The sequence below is a fragment of the Glycine max genome, chromosome 12, assembly GCF_000004515.6.
Source record: "Glycine max cultivar Williams 82 chromosome 12, Glycine_max_v4.0, whole genome shotgun sequence".
NCBI classification, from domain to species: Eukaryota; Viridiplantae; Streptophyta; class Magnoliopsida; order Fabales; family Fabaceae; genus Glycine; species Glycine max.
In genome coordinates, this window is record NC_038248.2 from 770,126 (window position 1) to 792,496 (window position 22,371).

The following is a 22,371-nucleotide window of genomic DNA, read 5'->3' on the forward strand; positions in this document are numbered from 1 at the left end:
TAAAATTTCTATTATTTGTTTTATATAAAACTTGGACTATTAATTATCCGATTTACCTCACTAATAATTAGAATTAAATATAAGTTTGTGACTCTGAAAGAGATTCTATGTGCTAAAGACAACTTCACGCAAATGATCTCTCTTGTTCTTATCCAGTAACCCAGATGACAGACTCATGTATCGTTTTGTTCTGTTGGTTTAGATATTTTAGCTTCAACTTGTATGTGATGGTTTTGAACTGCACTAAGTAGGTCATAAAAACCTCAATCTAGGCCGAGTAGTACAGAATTCAATTGTCAATTGATGTTTGTCTTCCCTTGCAGCTGCTTCTGTTTTGTGTCATTAGCTTACATTCAAAGCGAGCATATAATTCTATTAGCTTCCACAAAGGGTTTGGTTTGTGAAACCATCGATCGTTTATAAGTAAGAAAAACATTTACATTATATATATTTGATCCAGTCATTCAATACACCATTTTAAGAAAAACCTTGTGTTTTTACTAGCTTTCTCAAATGGGTAAAACATCAATTTGGCAACTTAAAGTGTATTTCATTGATATTGTAGTTTTTGAAACTAGAAAAATTAAAATATATATATATATATATATATATATGAATAAAGATTATATTAAGCTCCCATCAAAGAGGAAAATGTACATCCTCTATAGCATCGGCCAAAACAAGCATAACTAATAGAGGAGGAACAAAATCAACAACAGTCAAAAAAGAATAAGAATCCAAAGAAAGATAAATGGGATATGGCCTACATAGTTTTATGGATAAATAATGAGAGAAAGATGAGTGTGAATCGAAAGAAAGATGGCTTTGACGGAATCGTGTCTCCTCCTTCCCTCGGGTTCAGGAAGAAACAAGAACAGGGTTCCAGAAGACAAATGGGATATGGCCTACATAGTGTATTTCACCCTGGGCCTCGGTTACCTTCTCCCATGGAACGCTTTCATCACTGCCGTTGATTACTTCTCCTATCTCTACCCCGATGCCAGCGTTGACCGCATCTTCGCCGTCGTTTACATGTTGATCGGCCTCGTGGGGATCTCCCTCATAATCTTCTACAGCCACAAGTCCAACGCCTATGTGAGGATCAACGTTGGCCTCGCCCTCTTCGTCGTTTCTCTCCTCATCATCCCCCTCCTCGACGCCTTTTATCTCAAGGGTAGGGTCGGCTTGTATAGCGGCTTCTACGTCACCGCCGCCGCCGTTGGACTTTCCGCCGTGGCCGATGCGTTGGTGCAGGGCTCCATTGTGGGCTGCGCCGGCGAGTTGCCGGAGAGGTATATGCAAGCTGTCGTCGCCGGCACTGCTGGCTCTGGTATCTATCTTGTTAATTACTAGTTACTACTATTACTGCTTCTATTTTTTTCTATTTAACGCTTTTGGTGGGTTTAGTTGGTTTAGTTTAATAGATGCTTTGTTTGCATTATGGTATGAGAGATTGAGAGTGGGGATGTCATATTTATTACTTATTAGGCTTTCGTATCGCATTCACTCTTCACTTCAGCCATTCTCTTATTTAGTGATGTATAAACATGATAGATTTACTGATACTTTCCCTAAACTCGGGGATCTCAGATGTTTAACCATTTGATCCCTAAGTTTGTGCCTATGGCAGAACGTCTTTTGGGAAAGGTCAACCCTTTAAATGATTTCAGTTTACTTGGCTTTCGGCCAGAGGTTGTCTTGGGTTCACCAGAATAATTTTAAAATCACCTTATAGTATAATCATGGGAATCTTGGTTTCTTGAGCTTTTTTTTTTTTAATCTTATGAGGGTGAATATTCTTAAGCATTTTGATGCTAAGGTTGCCTAGGTTTGTTATGTATAGCACTCTCTTTGGGGGTAATATTCTTAAGCTTTTTTATGCTAAGCTTGCCTAGGTTTGTGATGTTTAGTAATTATTACTTGCGTGTCATGCGTCTCCTTTGCCTAAGCATTTTTTTTTATCATGGGTAATAAATTAAATAATAATCTAACAGACAAAATGTTGTCAATCAGATGACCTTTTGGTTAGGCAATGTAAACCAATTAAAGAATAAGCAGAGTTGTGTTTGATATGGTTTATCTATTTCATGGTCATAGTATTTTGTACCTTAAATCTGAAGCACATTATTGTACTGGTTTTAGGTTCATAAGCATTTTGTGAGAGTCTTTGATATATTCATTTGTTTATTGAACTTCGGATGGATAAATGTTTCACTCTTTTCATTATGGATGTTTAAACTTCAGGAGTGCTTGTTTCTGCCCTGAGGATATTTACAAAAGCTGTTTACCCGCAAGATGCCTCTGGCCTGCAAAAGAGTGCAAATCTCTACTTCTCTGTATCAATTGTGATTGTCTTCGTATGCATGGTTTTCTACAACATGGTGCACAAACTTCCTGTGATGAAGTACTATAAGGAACTTAAGGTTGAGGCAGTCACTGCAAATGAAGACAATGGTCCCCTGACTGGAGCTGTCTGGAGGTCAACTGTATGGAATATTGTGGGAAGAATCAAGTGGTATGGGTTTGGCATTGTGCTCATTTATATTGTGACTCTGGCAATATTTCCTGGTTACATTACAGAGGATGTGCACTCTCAAATTCTTAAGGATTGGTATCCGATTCTCCTAATTGCTGGCTATAACGTGTTTGATCTTGTTGGCAAGTGTCTGACTGCAGTTTACCTCCTACAAAATGCAAAAGTTGCAATAGGTGGTTGCATAGCAAGATTGTTGTTTTTCCCTCTCTTCTTAGGTTGCTTGCATGGTCCCAAATTCTTCCGGACTGAGATTCCAGTGACGATACTGACTTGCCTGTTAGGGCTTACTAATGGCTACCTAACCAGTGTATTGATGATTCTGATTCCTAAAATTGTAAAATTGCAGCATGCAGAGACTGCAGGGATTGTGAGTGTATTATTCTTAGTTTTTGGTCTAGCTGCTGGGTCTGTTATAGCTTGGATTTGGGTCATCTGACCAAGCAGTTTGTCTTAATTTGGGAACTTTGGTACGTGTCTTGTGGCTTCACTCAATCAGAAGTCAAAACTGGGATGAATTTCCTTAATTTGTTTACTGAAATTGTGAAAATTTATAAGCTTATATATTGATATATACTTAATATTATTTGTAAAATATTAATAAATTAGAAAATAAAAGTCTATTTCAATTGAATGATTAATAATAAAAAATCAATATTGATTCGAATTATAATAATACTAACATTTTTTTTATTAGTAGGAAGTGAATTTATGTACTAGAAAGTTCAATAACTCACGCGCATTATTCAATAAAGTTAGACCGACTTGGTATTATAATACTAACATGAACACTTATTTCATCTGCATAACTTATCTTAATAATTTGGTCATTTAATTTTTATTTTTTTAAGTACAAAGGTCTAAAATAGTCAATAGTTTGATGTATATATATTATTATTGTACATAGAATATCAAAATTTTAAATAATGTTAAAACTAATTTAAATTTGATATATTAACTAATTTCAAAATAGTTTGAATTATTTTTTAATATGCAAAATTAATTTAAGAAAAATAAATTTTGTTAACATTAGTAAAATTTAATTAATTTCAATCAAGAGCATGGACATCTGTTTGATACATTGATCGTGTATGAAATAACCAAAAATGTTTGAGTCATTCACTTTGTGGTATTCTAATATCTCACTATCTCAGGCTTGAACGTGCTATAAATCAAGCTCAAGGATATAGGTTCACAAGACAAAGGTTTCTATTTGATAGAAATACAATGTGAAAGATAGTTAAAATAATGCACATAAGCTTTATCTATAATAAAATAAATATAATATAATACCTTTTGTACCTAAATATAAGATACTTTTACATCCAAGTTGATTAATTTAGTTAGTATTAATATTAAATTTATTATTATTTTGTATTATTTTTCAAAATTATTCTTAAAATTATTGGAATTCATCATCTTTTTTTTTCACTTAATTACTTTTATTGTAAAGTGATTAAGGGTATTATGGTAAAAATAATCATGAATGCAAAAAAATTGAAAATAATGTTATTAAAATAAATAAATAATTTTTTTTAAAAAAAAAGTCTAAGAAAGTAATATTATTATACTGTTGGTTTAAATGGTGCAAACTCAATTAGTCTTAATCTATCGGCTGCAATCTTTATCCATAAAAAAAAATCAAATTGTATCTTATAAAGGATACTTGTGTGTTATATATGTATAGACTATGGAGTAATGAGTATTGAAGGTGTACGTAAATGAGTAAAAATCATTTTTATTAACTTGTGTGTTATGTATGTATAGACTATGGAGTAATGAGTATTGAGGGTGTATGTAAATGAGATGTAAATTCAAATCTTTTGATTATTAATTTTTAAAAACATGATTTTTTAAAAACAAGCCTATTCTTAATTTTTATTTTTATTTTATTTTACGTTAAAATTTAATAATTAATATGTATTTCCCCCTCTGTTATAAAAGATTCTTTTTCATTTAATATATTTCCTGTATAATATAAAAGCAAAGACACATGTTGCGAATTCTATTAGTAGTTTTTTATTGGTACATGCGAATTGTAATAGTTATAAACGCTGTATTATTTGTACACATTTTTTATAACACTTTTAACAACCCAAAAACTCACATTGGAGTAATATTCTTGGATCATTGAAATTAAAAATCGGAGAAGGAGAAGCTGGGAGAACCTGATCGTGAGTGCTGGAGCCTAGAGGCTGTGACTTACGTTTCTGTTTCCCTAATTTTACAATTTTAGGTTTTTGCTACTTTCCAATGTGGCATTACTGAGTTGATTATGCAACATTTAACGTCGTAATTTATGTTCAGAATCTCATTATTATATACCTGTCCATGTAAATATGTCTAGACAAAAATAAAGTGGGGGGAAGAGAACCACCCAGTTCCCCCTTCAATTTTTTTTTATTAAGAAAAATCATTGGAAGTAAGGCCCAATCTAAACCCAAAGCAAATGCATTAGGTGGTCAAAGTGACAGTGTTTTATCGATGAAAAATATTAGATTCCGGTGCAAACAATATTTTAATAACTAGCTAATGAATTATTAACTTAAATGTGTTTCTAGTCTTTTAAATACAAGGATTTTTTTGTTTTAATCCCCAAATTAAAAATTATTTTTTAGTCTTTTAAATTTATAAAATGTACTTTTAATTTTTTTTCCATATATGTTATTAGTGTATGTCAAACGAAATATATTAAATTTATAATTTGTGGTGACTTTTGATTACTCGGAATCGGATATAGGTGGGTAAAAACTCTCATAACTTATAAATTAAATGTTTCTTGTCTGACACTTATGGAAAAAATGACTAAAAAGCATTTATCAAATTTGAGGAATTAAAAATATCATTCCTTAAATTTAAAGGACTAAGAAAAATAAACTTTAATTTGAAAACTAAAAAAACTAAACCCCTAATCTGAAGTACTAAACATTTTTACTTCAAAATTAATTAACTTCTTGAATGGAACTAATTTTTTTTCCTCCCCGTAGCAGGTTAACCTTTTATTAGTGGTTGTGGTCAAAAGTAAAGTTCATCTGGACATAAAAATAAAGTGAGTGACTTGGATTAGACACAAGACCGCCCAATAAGCTGTTATTATCCCTCTCAATGATTTGTAATTAAAGAATTGAGACAGATATTAGTATTTTATATTAATATCAATATATTAAGTCATTTGGGAGTTTTAACAGTGATGTTGACACTTATTTTCGTCAAGTATACAAAACACCTATTAATCCATAAATAATTACGTAAGTCAGCCATCAAAATAATATATATATATATATATATATATATATATATATATATATATATATATATTAAAAGTTATAAAAGTTCTCTTAAAAAAAGTTATTATAGATGTAGTTCATTAAATAAAAAAATATGCTAAAAAGAATGTATTATCATTTATATAATTTATATCTTCAGAGTCTATACTAACAATTTAATTTTTATTTGCTAAAGGTTATTCTTGCGAAGATAATATTAATACTTGATTATTTGTGTCTATTAGTATTTGGGAATTTTTCCTTTTAAAAAAAGTAATTGGGATTTTTGTACTGTAAAATTTTATGCAAGTGGTACCATCTCCAATGCAAAATTTTCATTTGGGTTCTTATTTTATTGTAGCATTAGAGAAAAGGGACACGGACTCGATCTACTTGTAAAATAGGTTCTTGTATAAGAAATTACAACAACCAAGTTCTTGTCATATTTACATAAGCATTATAAAAAAAATATGAGAGGGAAAGAAGGGAGAAAGATTAAAAAATATATATTTAGTTTTAGTATTAGAGTGAAAAATAACACATTTATTAAAAAGGCAGATTGAATAAATATGCAGTTTAAAAAATCAGATATATAGATAAAGATAGAAGATAGTAATTTGAAATGGTTGAAATATTTTTTTTTCTAATTCAAAAAATACATATCCCACGAAAAGAAGAGAGAATGTTTTGAGAATATTTAATTGAATGAGAAAAAATTATGGATTTCAATATGTAGTATGAGAATAAATCTATGAACAAGAAATGGCTACTGTTTTAAACTAATTAAATTTTATACTTGTATTAAACACAACTCTAACATAATGATGTCATGTATATGAATACTAGGGTTTTTTAATTTATGCGCTGGTATATTAGGAAGTTTGGTGAATAAAACAATACACTTGTTGGCATGTCATTTTTGTTTTATCTTTTGATGCGGGTTGGATTTCCATATCATATTTCTTTTGATGTGTCTGAAAAAGGATATTATATGTAGTCGCAAACGACAGTGCATGTTTTAATTCGAAAATGAGCTGCACTCAACCACATACGCCCCACGGCATCCATCAAATTATGCTTCCTCATTAAGGGATTCCTATATTAAGCTCCTCAACCTTATAAATAACTTTCCTTTTCTATTCAAACTTGTATAATTATATCAAGTTTTTTACTCCGCTTAATTAAGCTCCGATTATTAATGTAATCTGTCTAAATATGTTTATTTATTATGTTAAAATTTTCATGTTTAATTTAAGTTGTTGTGTTTAATTTGTTATATTTATATATTTATATATTTTGATGCGATAGATTTTATCTTACTTTTTTTGTTTCTATCATAAAAAAAAATTCAAATTATTATTTGAGTCTGCACCGGTCCATTTATTGGCGAACTTTTGCCGACTGCATATAAATCTTAAAAAAAAAAAAATAGTAAATCAGACTTATTCACTTTGTCTAAAACATATAAATTTTGTTTAACTTCGTTTCTTCGTTAAAAGTATATCTAAAAAAAGCTTCATGATGTTGGAATTGAAACAAAAAAGCTTTACGATGTCAGCAAAAACTATAGTTAATAATACACATGAATAAAATATTTTTTTTATTTTATAAGCATAGTTAATTTGATTTTAAGTTTTTTTAATTGATTTTAATTCTTATATGTTTTCAATTTTAATTTTTTTTAAAAATATTCATATCACCACTTATTATAATAATACAATATGTATCTAAACATGTTAGTTGTCACATTATTACTCTATAGTTTAGACCAACATTTAAATACATGTTACATTAGGTCAGAATGACTGATAATACGACATGTTTAGATTGATTTTACATTATTATTAAATGATGATAGAGATCATATAAAAAAAACATGTAAACTAAAATTAATTAACAAGAAAATTGAATTTAATGATATTTTTTATTATTTAAAATAACAGTAATAGAAAAAATTAAATCAAACGAGCCATTATTTAAGAGTTTTCCTATGCCACCGAACTATTTTATGATACTTAACTATGAGGAAAAATTTACGCCCAAAAGAAGTAAATAAGAAAAAAAAAATAAAAGAAGTAATTAATGGCAGTTCACCCTTAAGTTTACCCCAACAATAAGGAAACATCCATTGAAGAGGGCAAGTGCATGTGAACAACAGATCAATACAGAGTATTTGGACAAGGTCCTTTTAGAAAAGAAAAAAGTGCAGTCTTAAGCAAACCTACCTTTTAACTTGTAGTTTTTAGTTTTACTTTTCAGAATGAAGCTAAAGTGGCAATAATCAAAACAATGATATTAGAAAGCGAGGGAGAAATTTTTAATTTATTTTCAGGATTTGAATTTAATTTCTAACTTACGTATTTACAGTGATATGATCACAATATGACCGGAAGGATCCAAGCTGTCACCTTTTCAACACCATTAGCTGTGTAATCAGGAACTGAAAGATATCATGTTAATTTATTTTTGACTTTAGTGCAATATTGGCACTTAGGTTTTTACTTATTCCAAACATAAGAAGCTTGCATTGCCAACATGTTCAGAACGGATCTTCAACTTGTTTAACATGGAGTTAACAGTATATTACAGTTTAGTCATCAATTCTATTTCAACGCTACAGTGAGTTAGTTTGTGATATTTAAACCTTTCTTAATTAATTCCTGTTACAATAATAACAACAATAATATCATTTCTACACTTAAATTCGTCCTTCTATCCCTTGTCCGTATTATTTTTGAGAGAGAAAAAAAATCAAACGAATCTCACTTTCCTCCTCTTTTTTTCTTACCAAGAAAACATAGGCACACATATGGAAAAATGAATTGTAGATAACCATAACCTTCAGGCTATAATCTCTGCAGTATATTTTAGCATGCAAATATTTAATTTTATTATGTAATAAATTTTAGTTATGCTGTTTAATGCAGTTATATCTGATTATTAGCGTGTTATATATTTATATTTTACGTTAATAATTAAAAATCATGTATATTTAATGGCTTAGATGCTTTGTAGTTGAAATTTCAACTGTAGAGGCTTTTTTTTTATACATAGGAAAACATTGTAGAGGCTTTGATATAGAGTTTATGTGCCATATATATCTGCCACGAATATCACTTTTCATACTCCAATTATATGAGCCGGCTCACTGGTTACAAATTTAAATCTGAAATGCAGAGAATGTCGTTAGTAGATTCCCACTCATTTGGAAAAGTAACAATAGATACACACACCCATATCATCATTTCATCCTACGTAGTTCAATTTAGGATTAAGAAGATAGACAAATTATGATTCCCTGAAATAAAAGTTCAAAAAAGGAAAGAAGAAAATAATAGGAACATTTGAATTTTGCGCAAGTCATTAATGAGCTTAGACCAAAATTTTATAATTACTGCAAGGAAGAAAACAAAGAAAAAAGAAGGCAACACGGGAAAAACAAAGAGAAAAGGGTGCACTATGATTGCACATCTTTAAATGCAGAAACAATTACTAGGAAATAGTACTTATCAAATGGAAGTGTGACTGGGAGTGGTCCCATTCATTTGGAAATGGAAACGATGTGTCTTTATTTGGCATGGGGGAGCAAAACAACATTTTGGCCAAAGTTGGAGACAGCTCACGTGCAAAGGAGCGTGCAAGGCACTTCATACTGTATTAGAGATTGCCCATTGCTATGTCTATGTGTGTTAATGTGGTTTTCTGTGTTCTGTTCTATGCTTTAATTAGCCTGAATTCCTGCACCACTGCCGGGAAACAAACGCTAACCACCCAATAAACAACGCTGTTGTGGTGGTCGTGAGAGACACACATTATCTTTGTCCAACAGTATTATTTTCCTCAGGATTTTTAGTGGAAGAACTTTCCTTTAAATTGTTTTCTCATGTTAAATGTATAATTACTTTAATTATAAGAAGTATTGTTGCTTTTTACTATAATTATACTCCCTTTGCTTTATATTATAAGAAAAAGAAATTCATTTTAATAAATATTTTATTTTGTCTTGTTCAATTTTCTTTAAAAAAAATAGTTGATTTCATTAAATTGTGTTAATCTCACAACAAAGATGTTTTTTGTTCTAATATTCTTCATTAGAATTTTATATTTCTTCCGTTCTTTTTTAATTGTCAAATTGTTGAAGAATTATTATTTCTATTTATTTATTAATTGTAAAATTTAAAATCACATTAATTATTTTTTTATTAATTATGCTCTTAATTGTCTCTTTATCTTTCATTAATTTACGCATGTATTTATAATAAAGTGGAAATAAAAAGGAATAAAATAGGAAATCTCATACCTATTTTTATAAAGTCAACAAAATTTATTGCATTTCTTAGTTTTTACAAAACAACCTTAGAAAATAAATAAAAAGAAAAAAGTAATATCTAGCATAAAATAAAAACTTTGATCCTATTAAATTAAAAATAATTGAAATAGAGACAAGCAATTTTGAGAAAAAGACAAGCAATTTTTATTGTTTTAAATAATAGAGATAGAGAGTATTTAAAATACCATGATTTGAAATACTACAAATAAAATTAATGATGAAAAGAAAAATTAATTAAGAATTTCTTCATTTTGCTCCTATGCTGTGTGTTGTTTGATTCTTCCGAAATTGAGGGGGTGGGGGGGTTGGGTTTTCCTTTTTAATAATTATTAAATTAGGTGGGTACGTGACCATGTTCTCTCTCATGTTGGTAGATTGGCAATTTGTCCTATGAGATTGAGAGGTCATGATGCTCAAAATATCATTGATTCATTATTATCTTTGCCATTTCATTCTTTCCGCCTATTATTTAAGCTGCTCGGCTAGTCTGCTAGTTTGAATTTCATTCTCTAGCAAAATGGTATTAGGTCATAAACAAATATATATTACATATTATATGAGAAAAATCAAAATTAAAATATTTTAAATTCAAATTAAAATTTCATTTAACTATATAATCTCCATCAGATCTATAAAATAAAAAATTAAATATCTTAAAAAATTAATTTATGACATCTTAAAATATCTTAAATTTATCATCACCATGACATCTTAAAATATTTAGAATATTTTAAATTAATCTATTTCATGATTAACTTTTTGTTATAACAATGTAATTAGATATTAATATAAAATTTTTATACTATTTATTAATTTTAATCGAAGTCATAAAAATATTAAAAATTATAGGATCTAGTTTTCGAATCAAATCAAATAATTTTTTTTATATGTTAAATTCAATTTCGTATCATATGGTTTTAATTTGATGGTCCATCATGTGTTTTGAATTAAGAATTTATTACACATTTTTTGTTTATATTTACTTCATATTTTCTCTTTTTTTTCCCTCAGTTTTTTGTCCCACCTTTCACTTTTTCCCCATTTTGTATTCCACTCATTTCACTGGTGGAGGCGTGAAAAAAAAAAACATTTGAAGTTTGAATTACGTCATTTTACTCCTATTTTTAACCTATAAATTATATTTTTAGCAGAAAATACTAATACAGTAATACTGATAGACATGTGCCATATAATAATGTTATTTTGAAGCTTTCACGTTGTCGGCGTAAAAACTGATACTACTATTGTTTTATATATATGCACGTGCCTCTTAATTGAATGTCGCTTCGCTTCTATTAACGAAGTGTTTGGTAGAGGAGTTTGGAGATGAGTTTAAAAAGGTTCAAATCACAGTGTCACTCACATGAAAATAGAAATCACATATAGGATCGCATTAAAACCGGTCCAATACACTTGGTCAATTAACATAATCTATTTTAAGGGTTTTTTTTTTGAAACAGATTAATCTATTTGAAGTTAAGAAATGAAAAAATATTTAAAGTTGTGACATGAAAACTTAACAGGTTAGAAGGTCTCTTATTTAACCTTTTTACCCCTCAAAATTTTATATTCACTACATGTACTATCTTTTACTTTCTTCTGATTTCTCAACCTTTAAAGTTATAAATTATGTTTGTTTTAAAGTTAAATGGAAATAATTGTAGAAAATAGAAATAGTCCCTCCTTGAGAAAGTGAAAGGATGTGTATTGTTTTGGAATGGTGAGATATAGTGATAGACATGTGTTAAATTGGAATAGGTAGAAGACAAACAAAAATCCGGCTGTGTGGGGACTGGGTATATATTTGTAGCTGAATTCGTGTGTTTGGACTTATTGTGTGTGGCATGATTGAACATGACTTCAAACAAAATGTGGGAAGCTCTAAAGTGTGCATACTCCCTTTTATACTTTAAAAGTAATTGGGACTTATAGGAGACTGATTATCAATACCCTTATATTTTTCTCTCTTCATGAAAATCTTAACTTTTTCAAGTGGGAACTGCCCATTCACTTTCCTCTATAATACACATCACTGACTTATACTTAATGGAAAAATAGATCAAATGCGTACGAACCCCTCGTTATAAAATACAGGACCATTGGTATTTACAAACAAGACACTATAATTTTACTCTCTATTAATATATTTATGTGAAATTAATAGTTTTAAAAATATTCACTATGTTAATTTTATATATTTAACTTTTTAAAAATAGTCTATGATATCCATCTAATTATAATAAGTCACCCGTTCAATAAAATTGATTCAATTGATAAGAATAAACAACATCATATAAAGATAAGTGAGTTCAAGTTTTATTATCAATGCAGACTTTTTTGATAAATAATTTATAAATACTTCTATAAGGCTTATATTAACTTTAATAAGTCCCTATAACTTAACTCATTTATCAATAAAAGAAGTCACATACAACTTCAAAATAATTTTAATGTTAATTACATGATTTAGTCCAATTTTCAATTTGGTCTCATACGTAAAAAAAAAAAAAATCATTTCGGTTCCCATACATGCAAGTGTTATCAAATTGGTTACCATTATCACACTGTTTACAAATTATTAATTTAGTCCATGTGCATGACAATCTTATATGTGTATTTTTTATTTTGTCATTATACATGCAATGCATGCTTAATTCTTAATTGTTATTGAGACCAAATTAAGAATATGTTACATATACAAGTACTAAATTAAGAATGTACTTTGTATATATGATCAAATTAAAGTGTAGATAACGTCAAGAAATTAATTTACAATGTTTGCACATGTAAAGATCAATTTAATAAAACTTTATATACAGGGACTGAATCGATAATCTATAACACATATAGAGTCTAAGTTATGTGTTAAAGTGATTTAAAATTCGACATAACAAAATACTTCTTCTAGTCCTTTATATAAGAAACTAATAATTAATTTATCAAGATAAATCAAAGTAATTAAGGTAGTTAAATTAATTAATAATATCATAAATTTAAACTTTATTTCAAAATTAACCATAAAATTAAATTATTTTTAATAGTTATATTTAATGGCATTGTATGTGATATAAGACATAATTATTTCACCAACGAGTGTAACTTATATTACTATTAAGCCAATAAATGTATCCACTAATCTGAGTTTAAACTTTAAAAGTTAAAGATTAAAGACTTGTGAATAAGTGATATATATATATATATATATATATATATATATACACCAAATTAAATAATATAAAGATAACTTTAACATAAATTTTAATATCTTTATTATTATTATTTTTAACTTAATTATCTCGATGTTTAATTGTTTGAGTATACATATTGATACTGTTGTGGAACTATGATGTATAAACTTAATTCTAGTGATCCCATGTATTTTTGTACTAAACTTTGACACCCCTTTTGTCAAGTTTGATATCTTAATAAATTCAATTTTACCTTCTAAAAAAAGTGTTTTTGCCTTTTAAGAAAAAACATTGAATTAATTTTGAAAATGTAATAATCAAAACTTTTTTAATTACATGTATCACATATTAAACACATTTTTTCTATTTGTTGATTATCATCTAGTATTAAAATAACTATTAAATGCTATATTGATAAAGTTTTAAAAAATAATTAAGTTATAAATGAGTTGGACAAGTTAAGTTCAAGCTTAATTTTCTTAATGAGTTAGTTCAAGTAAATTAGGCTCGATCAAATAAATGAGCCTAGTTTGAACAATTAATTATTTTGACAAGTGAAATCCAAACTTTAAGAGTTTAACTAGTTTTCACTCCTAAGTTACATATTTCAAAATACCATAAACCACTCCTTAAATAAGATTAACAAATACTATTGAATTATGTTTATCTCACTAACGTATTATTGTAGAATTGACTTTAATTAAGTATATTTTTTTAAAAAAAATATTTGATACATGAAACGTTTTCAATTGAATCTTATAAAAAAATTAAATTATATTTTTAATTTGAAACTTATAAAAAGAAGTGAATACTTTGTAACATGAAGGTTAGTTCGATATAAAAATTTAGTCAATTAAATAAATATCTAAAATATTATAAAATAATTAAAAATTGGGATAGTAAGCTAAAACAACTCACGAGTTTATAAAACTTTGAATCAAATTAAAATTAAACGTAAATGTTAAAAACTCATCTTACATCATATATTGAGTCATTAACATATATTCATCAAATTCGTATGATTTTAAGGCTCTCTTGAACACACCTTGATCAATAATAAATAATAGATTTAAATATAATTTTTATCTTTTTATTTTCTTAAATTCATAATTTTTATTCTTTCATTTTTAATTAGAATATTTTATCTCCCACTTTTAAAAAATTATGATTTTAGTTATTTTTTTATTATAACATTTTGTATTTCACTTTAAAAAAATCATGATTTTAGAATATTCTCAAAATACATTAATTTACTAAAAAAAAATCCTCAATTATTGTAGTTTAGGATTTTTTTAATAAACTAGTGTATTTTGAAAACATTTTAGATTAAATAGGTATAATTATGAAAAAAACCTAATATCAAACGTTGACTGTGTATTTTTTAATTATTTTTTTATAATAAATATTAATAAGTATTTTTAGAGTTTTCGTTAAGAATCTAAAAGGCATTAAGTTAACAAGTCCCTATTCTCTAATGCTTAAAATAAAAGTTAAAAGTAAATTTTTATGCTTTTAAAAAAGTTAGATCAACATCTTTTACTGGCATTCTTGATTCGAATGATAATAATTATCGTAGGACAATCTCACATGAGACTGGTTCGAATCTTGCCGGTATAACATTCCAAAATCAGGAAGATCAACATCTTTTCATAGTTAATCGTGATTTAAATCATTTCAAAACTTATATTATTTAGGATAAATTTTTTTCTTTCTATACTTTTTAAATATATAATTTTAGTTTCTTTGTTTTTTAATTAAAATATTTTATTTATCACCTTTAAAAAATTTATAATTTTAATTCTCATGACTAATTTTTTTGTTCCTTATTTTTAAAATATTTACGATTTTAATCTTTATAATTAATTTTAAATGTTAATATTGTATACTCCATTAATATTAAGAGACACATGATTATTTATTATTCATATGATAAATACTTTTAAAATTATTTAATCATTGAGCTTAATTTATAAAAAAATGATTTTGTTAAATAATATCATTAGGACATTATTTGTTAATTTTTGTATTATAAAAAATATAAAAATTATAAGGAATATAATTTGATGTATTTAAAAATATATTTTTGATTTCTTAACTAATATTTAAAAATACTAGTTAGTATTTGACTAGAAAATAGACTGAGGACTAGTAGTAGTATTATGGAGACATGAGTTGGGGTTGGGGAGTAGGAGAAAAAATAAAGTGGTGGAGTGGGGCAGGTCAAAAACGACAAAGCAAAATGCAGCGACCATATCCTTGGGGTTCGGGGACGTGTTGTTCACTCTCCAATGGAATTCAGAGAGAGCCTCCGTTGGAGCGTGAACACCAAACTCATGTGCTCGGGAAAGCAATCAAAGCTCAGAAAATACTACTAATAGAGAGCAGTGTCAGTGAACCTGTTGTTATTGTTCTACTAGTACTATTTTATTTGAAGCCACAAGCACACAACACTACTAGTATTACCTCACGCACGCTCTCTCGCCCTTCAAAGAGGGAAGGGTCTACATAGAGCAAGTGGGAGGAGAGACAAGACAATAGAGAGAGATCAAAGGGCAAAATGAGAAATACTTGAACTCTCAACTTCACTGCCCACTCTTGCCCAGAACCCCATAAAACATACATAAGGGGCACTGAGGCAATTGATGCTTTGCCTTTTCTATTTTCTAGTAACTTTGACTCACTACCATTGTGTTTCTGCTTGAGGAGATCACTGTCTTCAACCACAGTAACCAAGCCAAGAGACACACTTTATCTTCCTTCATGGGTAAGCCCCTCATCTTTTCCTCAGATTTTAATTTGGATAAAAGAATGGACCTGCTTATTAAGAAAAAAGATGAGTTTTTTTTTTTTTTTGCTTGTAAGTTTCTCCTTCCGTTGTTTCTGCAACCTTTGCACTGCACTCTTTACTTTTTTTATTCAACCGCCCTCTTATTTCCCACTCCCTTTTATCAAAGGTACTAACTTTTGGCATCCTCCTCCACACGGGAATACTCCTTTCCTTTTAACGCTCAACTTTCTTACCCTTTTCTTCTCCTTTGTGCTTTGCTTGCAGGAATATGAGAATGAAACTCACTGTGCCACCACTCATATCAACTTGGTGGTAGGTAGGGCTTGTGTGTGGTTCAGAAAGAAGCTTTACTTGTAAAAAAAAGGAGTGAGAAAGATGGCCACTAGAGAATAGAGAGAGAAAGAGCCACCCGACTTGAAAAAAAAAAATACAATTGATTTTTAGGGATAATAATCATGTAGCAATCTCTTTTGTTCACACATGGATAGTTACGAAGCTACAAGAATTGTGTTTTCAAGGATCCAAAACTTGGATGCTGAAAATGCTTCCAAAATCATGGGTTTACTTCTGCTTCAGGACCATGGTGAGAAAGAAATGATTAGATTAGCATTTGGTCCAGAAGCACTTGTTCACTCTGTGATTCTCAAAGCCCGCAAGGACTTGGGTTTACCTTCGAACTCTCCGCCCACACCCTCCACTCCTCCCTCTCCTTCACCCTTCATTTCTAGGCAAAACTCAAACACTTCTTCAAGACTCAGTGTCAGTGGTATCAACCTCCCTCCTCCTCTCACTATCCCAAACCCTTCTGCTTCATGGCCTACTATGTCTGAGCTTCAAACCGATTTGGTTGCTGGCTCTTCTACTTCTTTATCTTCCTTACCCTTCTATGCTAACGGAGGCTCGGATCCAATTGATGAGTTCCAACTTCAAGACCAGCTTTCTTTCCTGAATGATGGTTCTAATACTAGCATTTCTCACAAGAACAACCCAGATTTGTTTTACCCGACTTACTCAGACTTTTCTTCAAGTCCTACTACTGCTGCTGACCCTACCCTTTTTCCTTCCTATGGTTGGGGAGGGTCTCTTCATCGTAGGAGTTGTTCAGTCAATGATGCTTGTTTGGGCACTGAGGACCCTAATTCTGGGTTGGGATGGAAGCCTTGTCTTTACTTTGCTAGAGGGTACTGTAAAAATGGGACTAGTTGCAGGTTCCTTCATGGTGGACTTGGAGATGCTGATGCTGCAATGGTTGGCTCTCCTAGCAAGATTGAGATGATGGAGCAGTGCCATGAGCTCTTACGATCCAAATCTGCTCAACAACAAAGATTGGCTGCTGCTTCTCAGCTCATGTCCTCTTCCACTTTTCCATACTCCCCTAAGTGCATGAATTTCCTGTTGCAGCAGCAACAGAATGATACCCAAAGGTACCCCTTTGCAATCAAGTGTTTTGGTTACTGTTGTCTTTATAATAGTTGGGGTGCAGAATTTTAATCATGGTTGATAATAATTGCAGAGCGGCAGCTGCAGCTCTGATGATGAGTGAGGATTTGCATAAATTTGGACGATCCAGGCTTGAAAGAAATGATTTTTCTTTGAACAGTCCTGGCATGGTAAACCCAGCTTCCAGGCAGATCTACTTGACTTTCCCAGCAGATAGCACTTTCAGGGAGGAAGATGTTTCAAATTACTTCAGGTTATTATTGTTTAGGTTTAACTTTGTTAACTGGGGTCAGTGTGCATAGTTGGTCAATGGCAGAAATATTAACTTATAGTTTTTATTTCTGTTGTTGAAGCATATATGGTCCAGTCCAAGACGTGAGGATCCCATACCAGCAGAAGCGAATGTTTGGTTTTGTTACCTTTGTTTATCCAGAGACCGTGAAGCTTATTCTATCTAAAGGAAACCCTCATTTTGTGTGTGATGCACGAGTGCTTGTTAAGCCTTACAAGGAGAAGGGCAAAGTCCCAGACAAGTACAGGCACCCCCTCTTTCTACTCTTATGTTATCTTTTTTTTGTTTTTGTTATTCCCTTGAGTTTGTTTTGAATGTGCTCACTATTGTTTCTTGTGATTTGCAGGAAGCTGCAGCAGCAGCAGGTAGATAGAGGAGATTTTTCACCATGTGGTACTCCTACTGGATTAGATGCCAGAGACCACCAATTTGATCTTCAACTTGGTAGTTGAACCTTCCATTTTGTTGTCTTTTCAGATTGTGTTGGTGAAACCTACTCTACTTAACACGTGTACTGTCTTAATTGTATGGTTTTAGGAGGCAGAATGTTCTACAATACTCAAGACATGCTGTGGAGGAGGAAGCTGGAGGAGCAGGCTGATTTGCAGCAAGCTCTTGAGCTACAAAGTAGGAGGCTAATGGGTCTGCAACTTCTTGACATCAAGAAGCATCACCAGCGTGCACTCTGCACTGGAAGCCCAATTCCTTCCCCCACCCATTCTCCTAACATGTTCAACCAAAATCTTGTTCCTTCTTTTCACATCACTTCAGAGGCCCCAAAGGGTATTTCTCTCTCATACATTTTAAAATGCAGCTGCTCTTGGATTGAACTTGGTGTATTTCTTGGGAATGGAATGGATTGGTTTTGATTTATGCTATTTGATTCCAGAGAGTGGTTCAACTTCTGCTCCAGCTGGTACTGCGTCAGTTTCTACTGGTCAACAGTCAGTCAACATTTCTGTTGGCAAGGAAGTGATGGTCAATGGCGAGGATGGATATGATGAAGGCAATGGCAGGCAGAGCTCTAGTCATGACGATTGTGATTTGCAAGAATGGTATAAAAATTGTTCTCATTTAGAATACAGGGCACCAGAATAGTAAAACACCTTTTTACACCAAAAAATTCCTTTTTCAGTACTTGCCGATAAAAAAATTGTGCATTTATTCAGCTTTTCCCATTTTCCCATATTTAATTGTCAGTATTTTAAATGCATGCAGTTTAGAGCATAATCTCCCTGATAGCCCTTTTGCTTCCCCAACAAAAGCTACTGGTCCTGGAGGCTTCATGGCTCCCTTCTCCAATGGACCTAATGAGGCCATTGATGCAGATGCCTCGGCTGCATCTGCCAACTCCAAATTTGGCACTGGCACATTACTTCCTGCAGCATCGGCTCTTGACATGGGAACTTTCAAATCCTTTAACTGCCAAATACCAAGGTACTGGCGTGTTACATCCCATTTTAGCCAATTAGTCTTCTTTCCCCATGCCATGAGTTTTAGTGTCCATAATTTTTTGATGATCTGGGTTTGGATTTAGGTTCTCTTCTGGTCATGGAACTATTGGGATGTTTGCTGGCACCGGTGGACCGATTGGCATTTAGTTTCCCAAGTTCAGGTAAAAAGCCAATTTGGAAGTTTATGTTGATGAGGCTCTGTTGCATGTTGTCTTGAATGTCGGTTTGATTTTTTTGTGCAACATTTACAGGAAGTGAAAGATGACTAAACAAATCTGTTGAGAATCACCACCACCACCACCATGACGGCCATCACCATCAATCACCAATACTATACTATTTACTACCATACAAAATGCATACGGAAAAAGAAGTTTAGTAAAGGAAGTGGGGCAGGCATTCCCCCTTCTTTTGTTAGCATTATTATTGTTGTACCATTTTCCTTCTTCTCATATCTGTAGTAGCTGAATGAACCACAGGTTAAAATAACACACAAAGAATCACCCGAGTTAATGTGTAGTAGGAACACTCCCAGGCACTGTAATTTCATTTCCTACCCTTGGATATGTAGTAGTGTAGATTCTTAGTCCTTTATTGTTACAGATATAATTTGAAGTCATTGTACAGCTGGAGCATTACCCAGAGAAAGCATGCACAGATGAAGTGGTATAATCGTAATTGCAGAGTTGTATAACTACAAGGCTGTTTCAAATTCCCCCGTGATGGATAACTTGAGTTTGAAGGCCAGAAGTGAGGAGGGTAGTGTATAATTGTTAATCTTAGCTGGATTAAAGTTCAAAGTGAAGATTTTTAGCTTGGATGTTATGTTTGTAGTTCTACTTAGTTGTTATACACAGTTTATCAACCCAGACAGAAAAGAGAAACAAGAATCAAAAGTGAGTTTTTAGACTAATTGGTCTATTTGCCTCTTCTCTCCTGTGTACCTTTTGGTTTTAAAGGATAAATTGTCTCATTGTTCCTGCAATTATTTTTTCTTTCCCTTTCAAATTGTAAATTTGTGGGGTCTGTCTTTTTTTTGCTATTATTGGGGAGGAAAGAAAGGGGGTCCACAAGGCACACCATCACATGGGGTTTGCTGACACTGCAAGTGGGCCAGACATATTTATATAATGCCAGGTTGTGTATTGGTCCTACCCACCACCACCAGCACCTACCCATGTGAGTGATGCCACTTTTATCTTTCATATCATATCTACCCTTTAGTTTCTCTTGCATGACAGGAAAGGACATGCATAGATCTAAAAGTAGGGTTGATGCCCACACGTATGACTAAAGTGGCCGAATCTTTTGGGTTCTGTGGCCTTATGAATGTGTGAGACGGGCCGTGCGAGTTACTGTGCTATATGCTTTTTTTAACTTGCAAGAGCCTCTAGGTGTTTGTGAAAACTATATATGTTAAGCTCGATGTTGAAGTGTGGGTGAGAAAAAAGTTTGAAAACCAGATTGGCAACTCGTGATTAAGCACAATGCTCATTGTTGGTTGGTTAGTTTTGACACGTTAGTTATTTAGTTGCCTACTGGAACAAGTGACAACCGGATTTATGTATTTATATTGAGTTTAATGATTATGTATTAATAATGTAAAATAATTTTATACTGTTAATTTGTCATCTAATAATAAATTATCATTTAAATTATTATATATGACTGTAAAATTATTTATATTGACAGTATACAATTTTTTCCCTTATTTTTATCCAAATAAATCTAAAATATTAGTATTATCCCACGAGTTGTAGCCCTGATGTACACCATGGAAGTAGGGTTTTTTTTGGATCTAAATGCAAGACCCGAGATTTGCAGATCTGATCGAGCTGTTGTATTGGTGAGGTATTTGTGAGGTTTGTCATCTCTGAATTCCACTGTTGAGTGATTCCAAGTCATGTCTTTGTTATCACCTGTGAATGCGAGTGTCAATGCCTAATGGTTGACACTGGATAGTGGGGATCAAGAGGACATTGATGTTTTCGCTTTTCAGTGGGTTTATTACATTTTACTGCATATAATTTTAATGTCTTAAATTGGTTGTAGTTTGGCAGAACCTTATATTTTGATATGATAGAACCAATTCATGGGAAAACAATCTCCATATATTTCCTATTTTGCATCTGTTCCTCTGAACGTTTTTTTAAAAATCTTTTTCCGTGCAATGTTTTTTCTTACCGGTGCATACTTTAATAATGCATACGCGTGCACCATTAGTCTGTCATTATAGAAGTAATCTTTATGACACTGACATTTGAGTATGATTATGATGCATGGGAACTAATTACCGTCTTCAATTTCAATTCCAACATGATAGTATCAAATGCTTCATTAATATTTTAAGTCTAAATTAAATTAATCTTCACCTGTCACAGTTCAGCAGAACTTGCATTTTAAATAGACAAATTAATTTAGCTGATGAATGAGATGAGACCCACGAGCAGATTGAATACAGTATGTGAACTTATGTGGGAACAAAATACAAAAGAACAATACAGGTTGTTGTAGTAGTTAATATCCCTAGAATGTCAAAGCCCAAGTTGAACCCTTGATTAACACTCTACTTCTATCAATTTGATATCTTGCTCTCACGGTTTTAGCCAACCAATATGGAACAACACGAATTGTTGACACGACTTCATTAAGCAATCATGCCAGATTGTTTCCACTTACATCGAGTATATTGAGAGATATGGTTCCCGGATACTGAATTTGTAACATGCACCAAGTATTCATTACTCAACTAGTGCAAGGATGGCTCCAATGTTTAAGATAGTAACACCAAAATCCAATGTTCATAAATAATGATCTTGTCAAGTCAGAAAAAAATGGGCCAGAATTCGTTCGGAACGCACAGTGTAGTTAATTATTTCAAGTGGAAGCAGTGTAAGGTGGGGAGCACTAACTGATTGCAGAAAAGTTAAATGTTTTCTTTTTGGCAGGCTCCATACCGTGACTGCAACTGCAACCATTCAAGATGCTTGGTTGAATTGTACAGTTATGATTAAATGGCTTAATAAGCGATAAATGTAATGGTTACTTACTGTATATGCAAGTTGTAACATTTTACTAGC

At 31.2% G+C, this 22,371-nt stretch overlaps 2 protein-coding genes across 5 annotated transcripts; both read left to right on the forward strand.

The window, feature by feature from the left end:
- The first annotated feature begins 643 nt into the window (after positions 1-643).
- Positions 644-3,060, forward strand: LOC100793043 (equilibrative nucleotide transporter 1). Its single transcript, XM_003539844.5, has 2 exons — positions 644-1,330; positions 2,245-3,060. The coding sequence occupies exons 1-2, from the start codon at positions 820-822 to the stop codon at positions 2,970-2,972; spliced, it is 1,239 nt and encodes a 412-aa protein (XP_003539892.1). The 5' UTR covers positions 644-819; the 3' UTR covers positions 2,973-3,060.
- Positions 3,061-15,580: 12,520 nt separating this feature from the next.
- LOC100797806 (zinc finger CCCH domain-containing protein 53) lies at positions 15,581-20,204 on the forward strand. 4 transcript variants are annotated; one of them, XM_006591930.4, is made up of 10 exons: positions 15,581-16,081; positions 16,370-17,529; positions 17,619-17,798; positions 17,899-18,084; positions 18,184-18,281; positions 18,375-18,620; positions 18,727-18,892; positions 19,056-19,274; positions 19,375-19,452; positions 19,543-20,204. In XM_006591930.4, the coding sequence occupies exons 2-9, from the start codon at positions 16,586-16,588 to the stop codon at positions 19,436-19,438; spliced, it is 2,103 nt and encodes a 700-aa protein (XP_006591993.1). In that variant the 5' UTR covers positions 15,581-16,081; positions 16,370-16,585; the 3' UTR covers positions 19,439-19,452; positions 19,543-20,204. The 4 variants fall into 4 exon arrangements, 2 of the variants coding, with proteins under 2 accessions (XP_006591993.1, XP_014619884.1); XM_014764398.3 differs by having other exon boundaries at positions 17,899-18,078; XR_005887528.1 differs by having other exon boundaries at positions 19,056-19,452.
- The last annotated feature ends 2,167 nt before the right edge of the window (positions 20,205-22,371 follow it).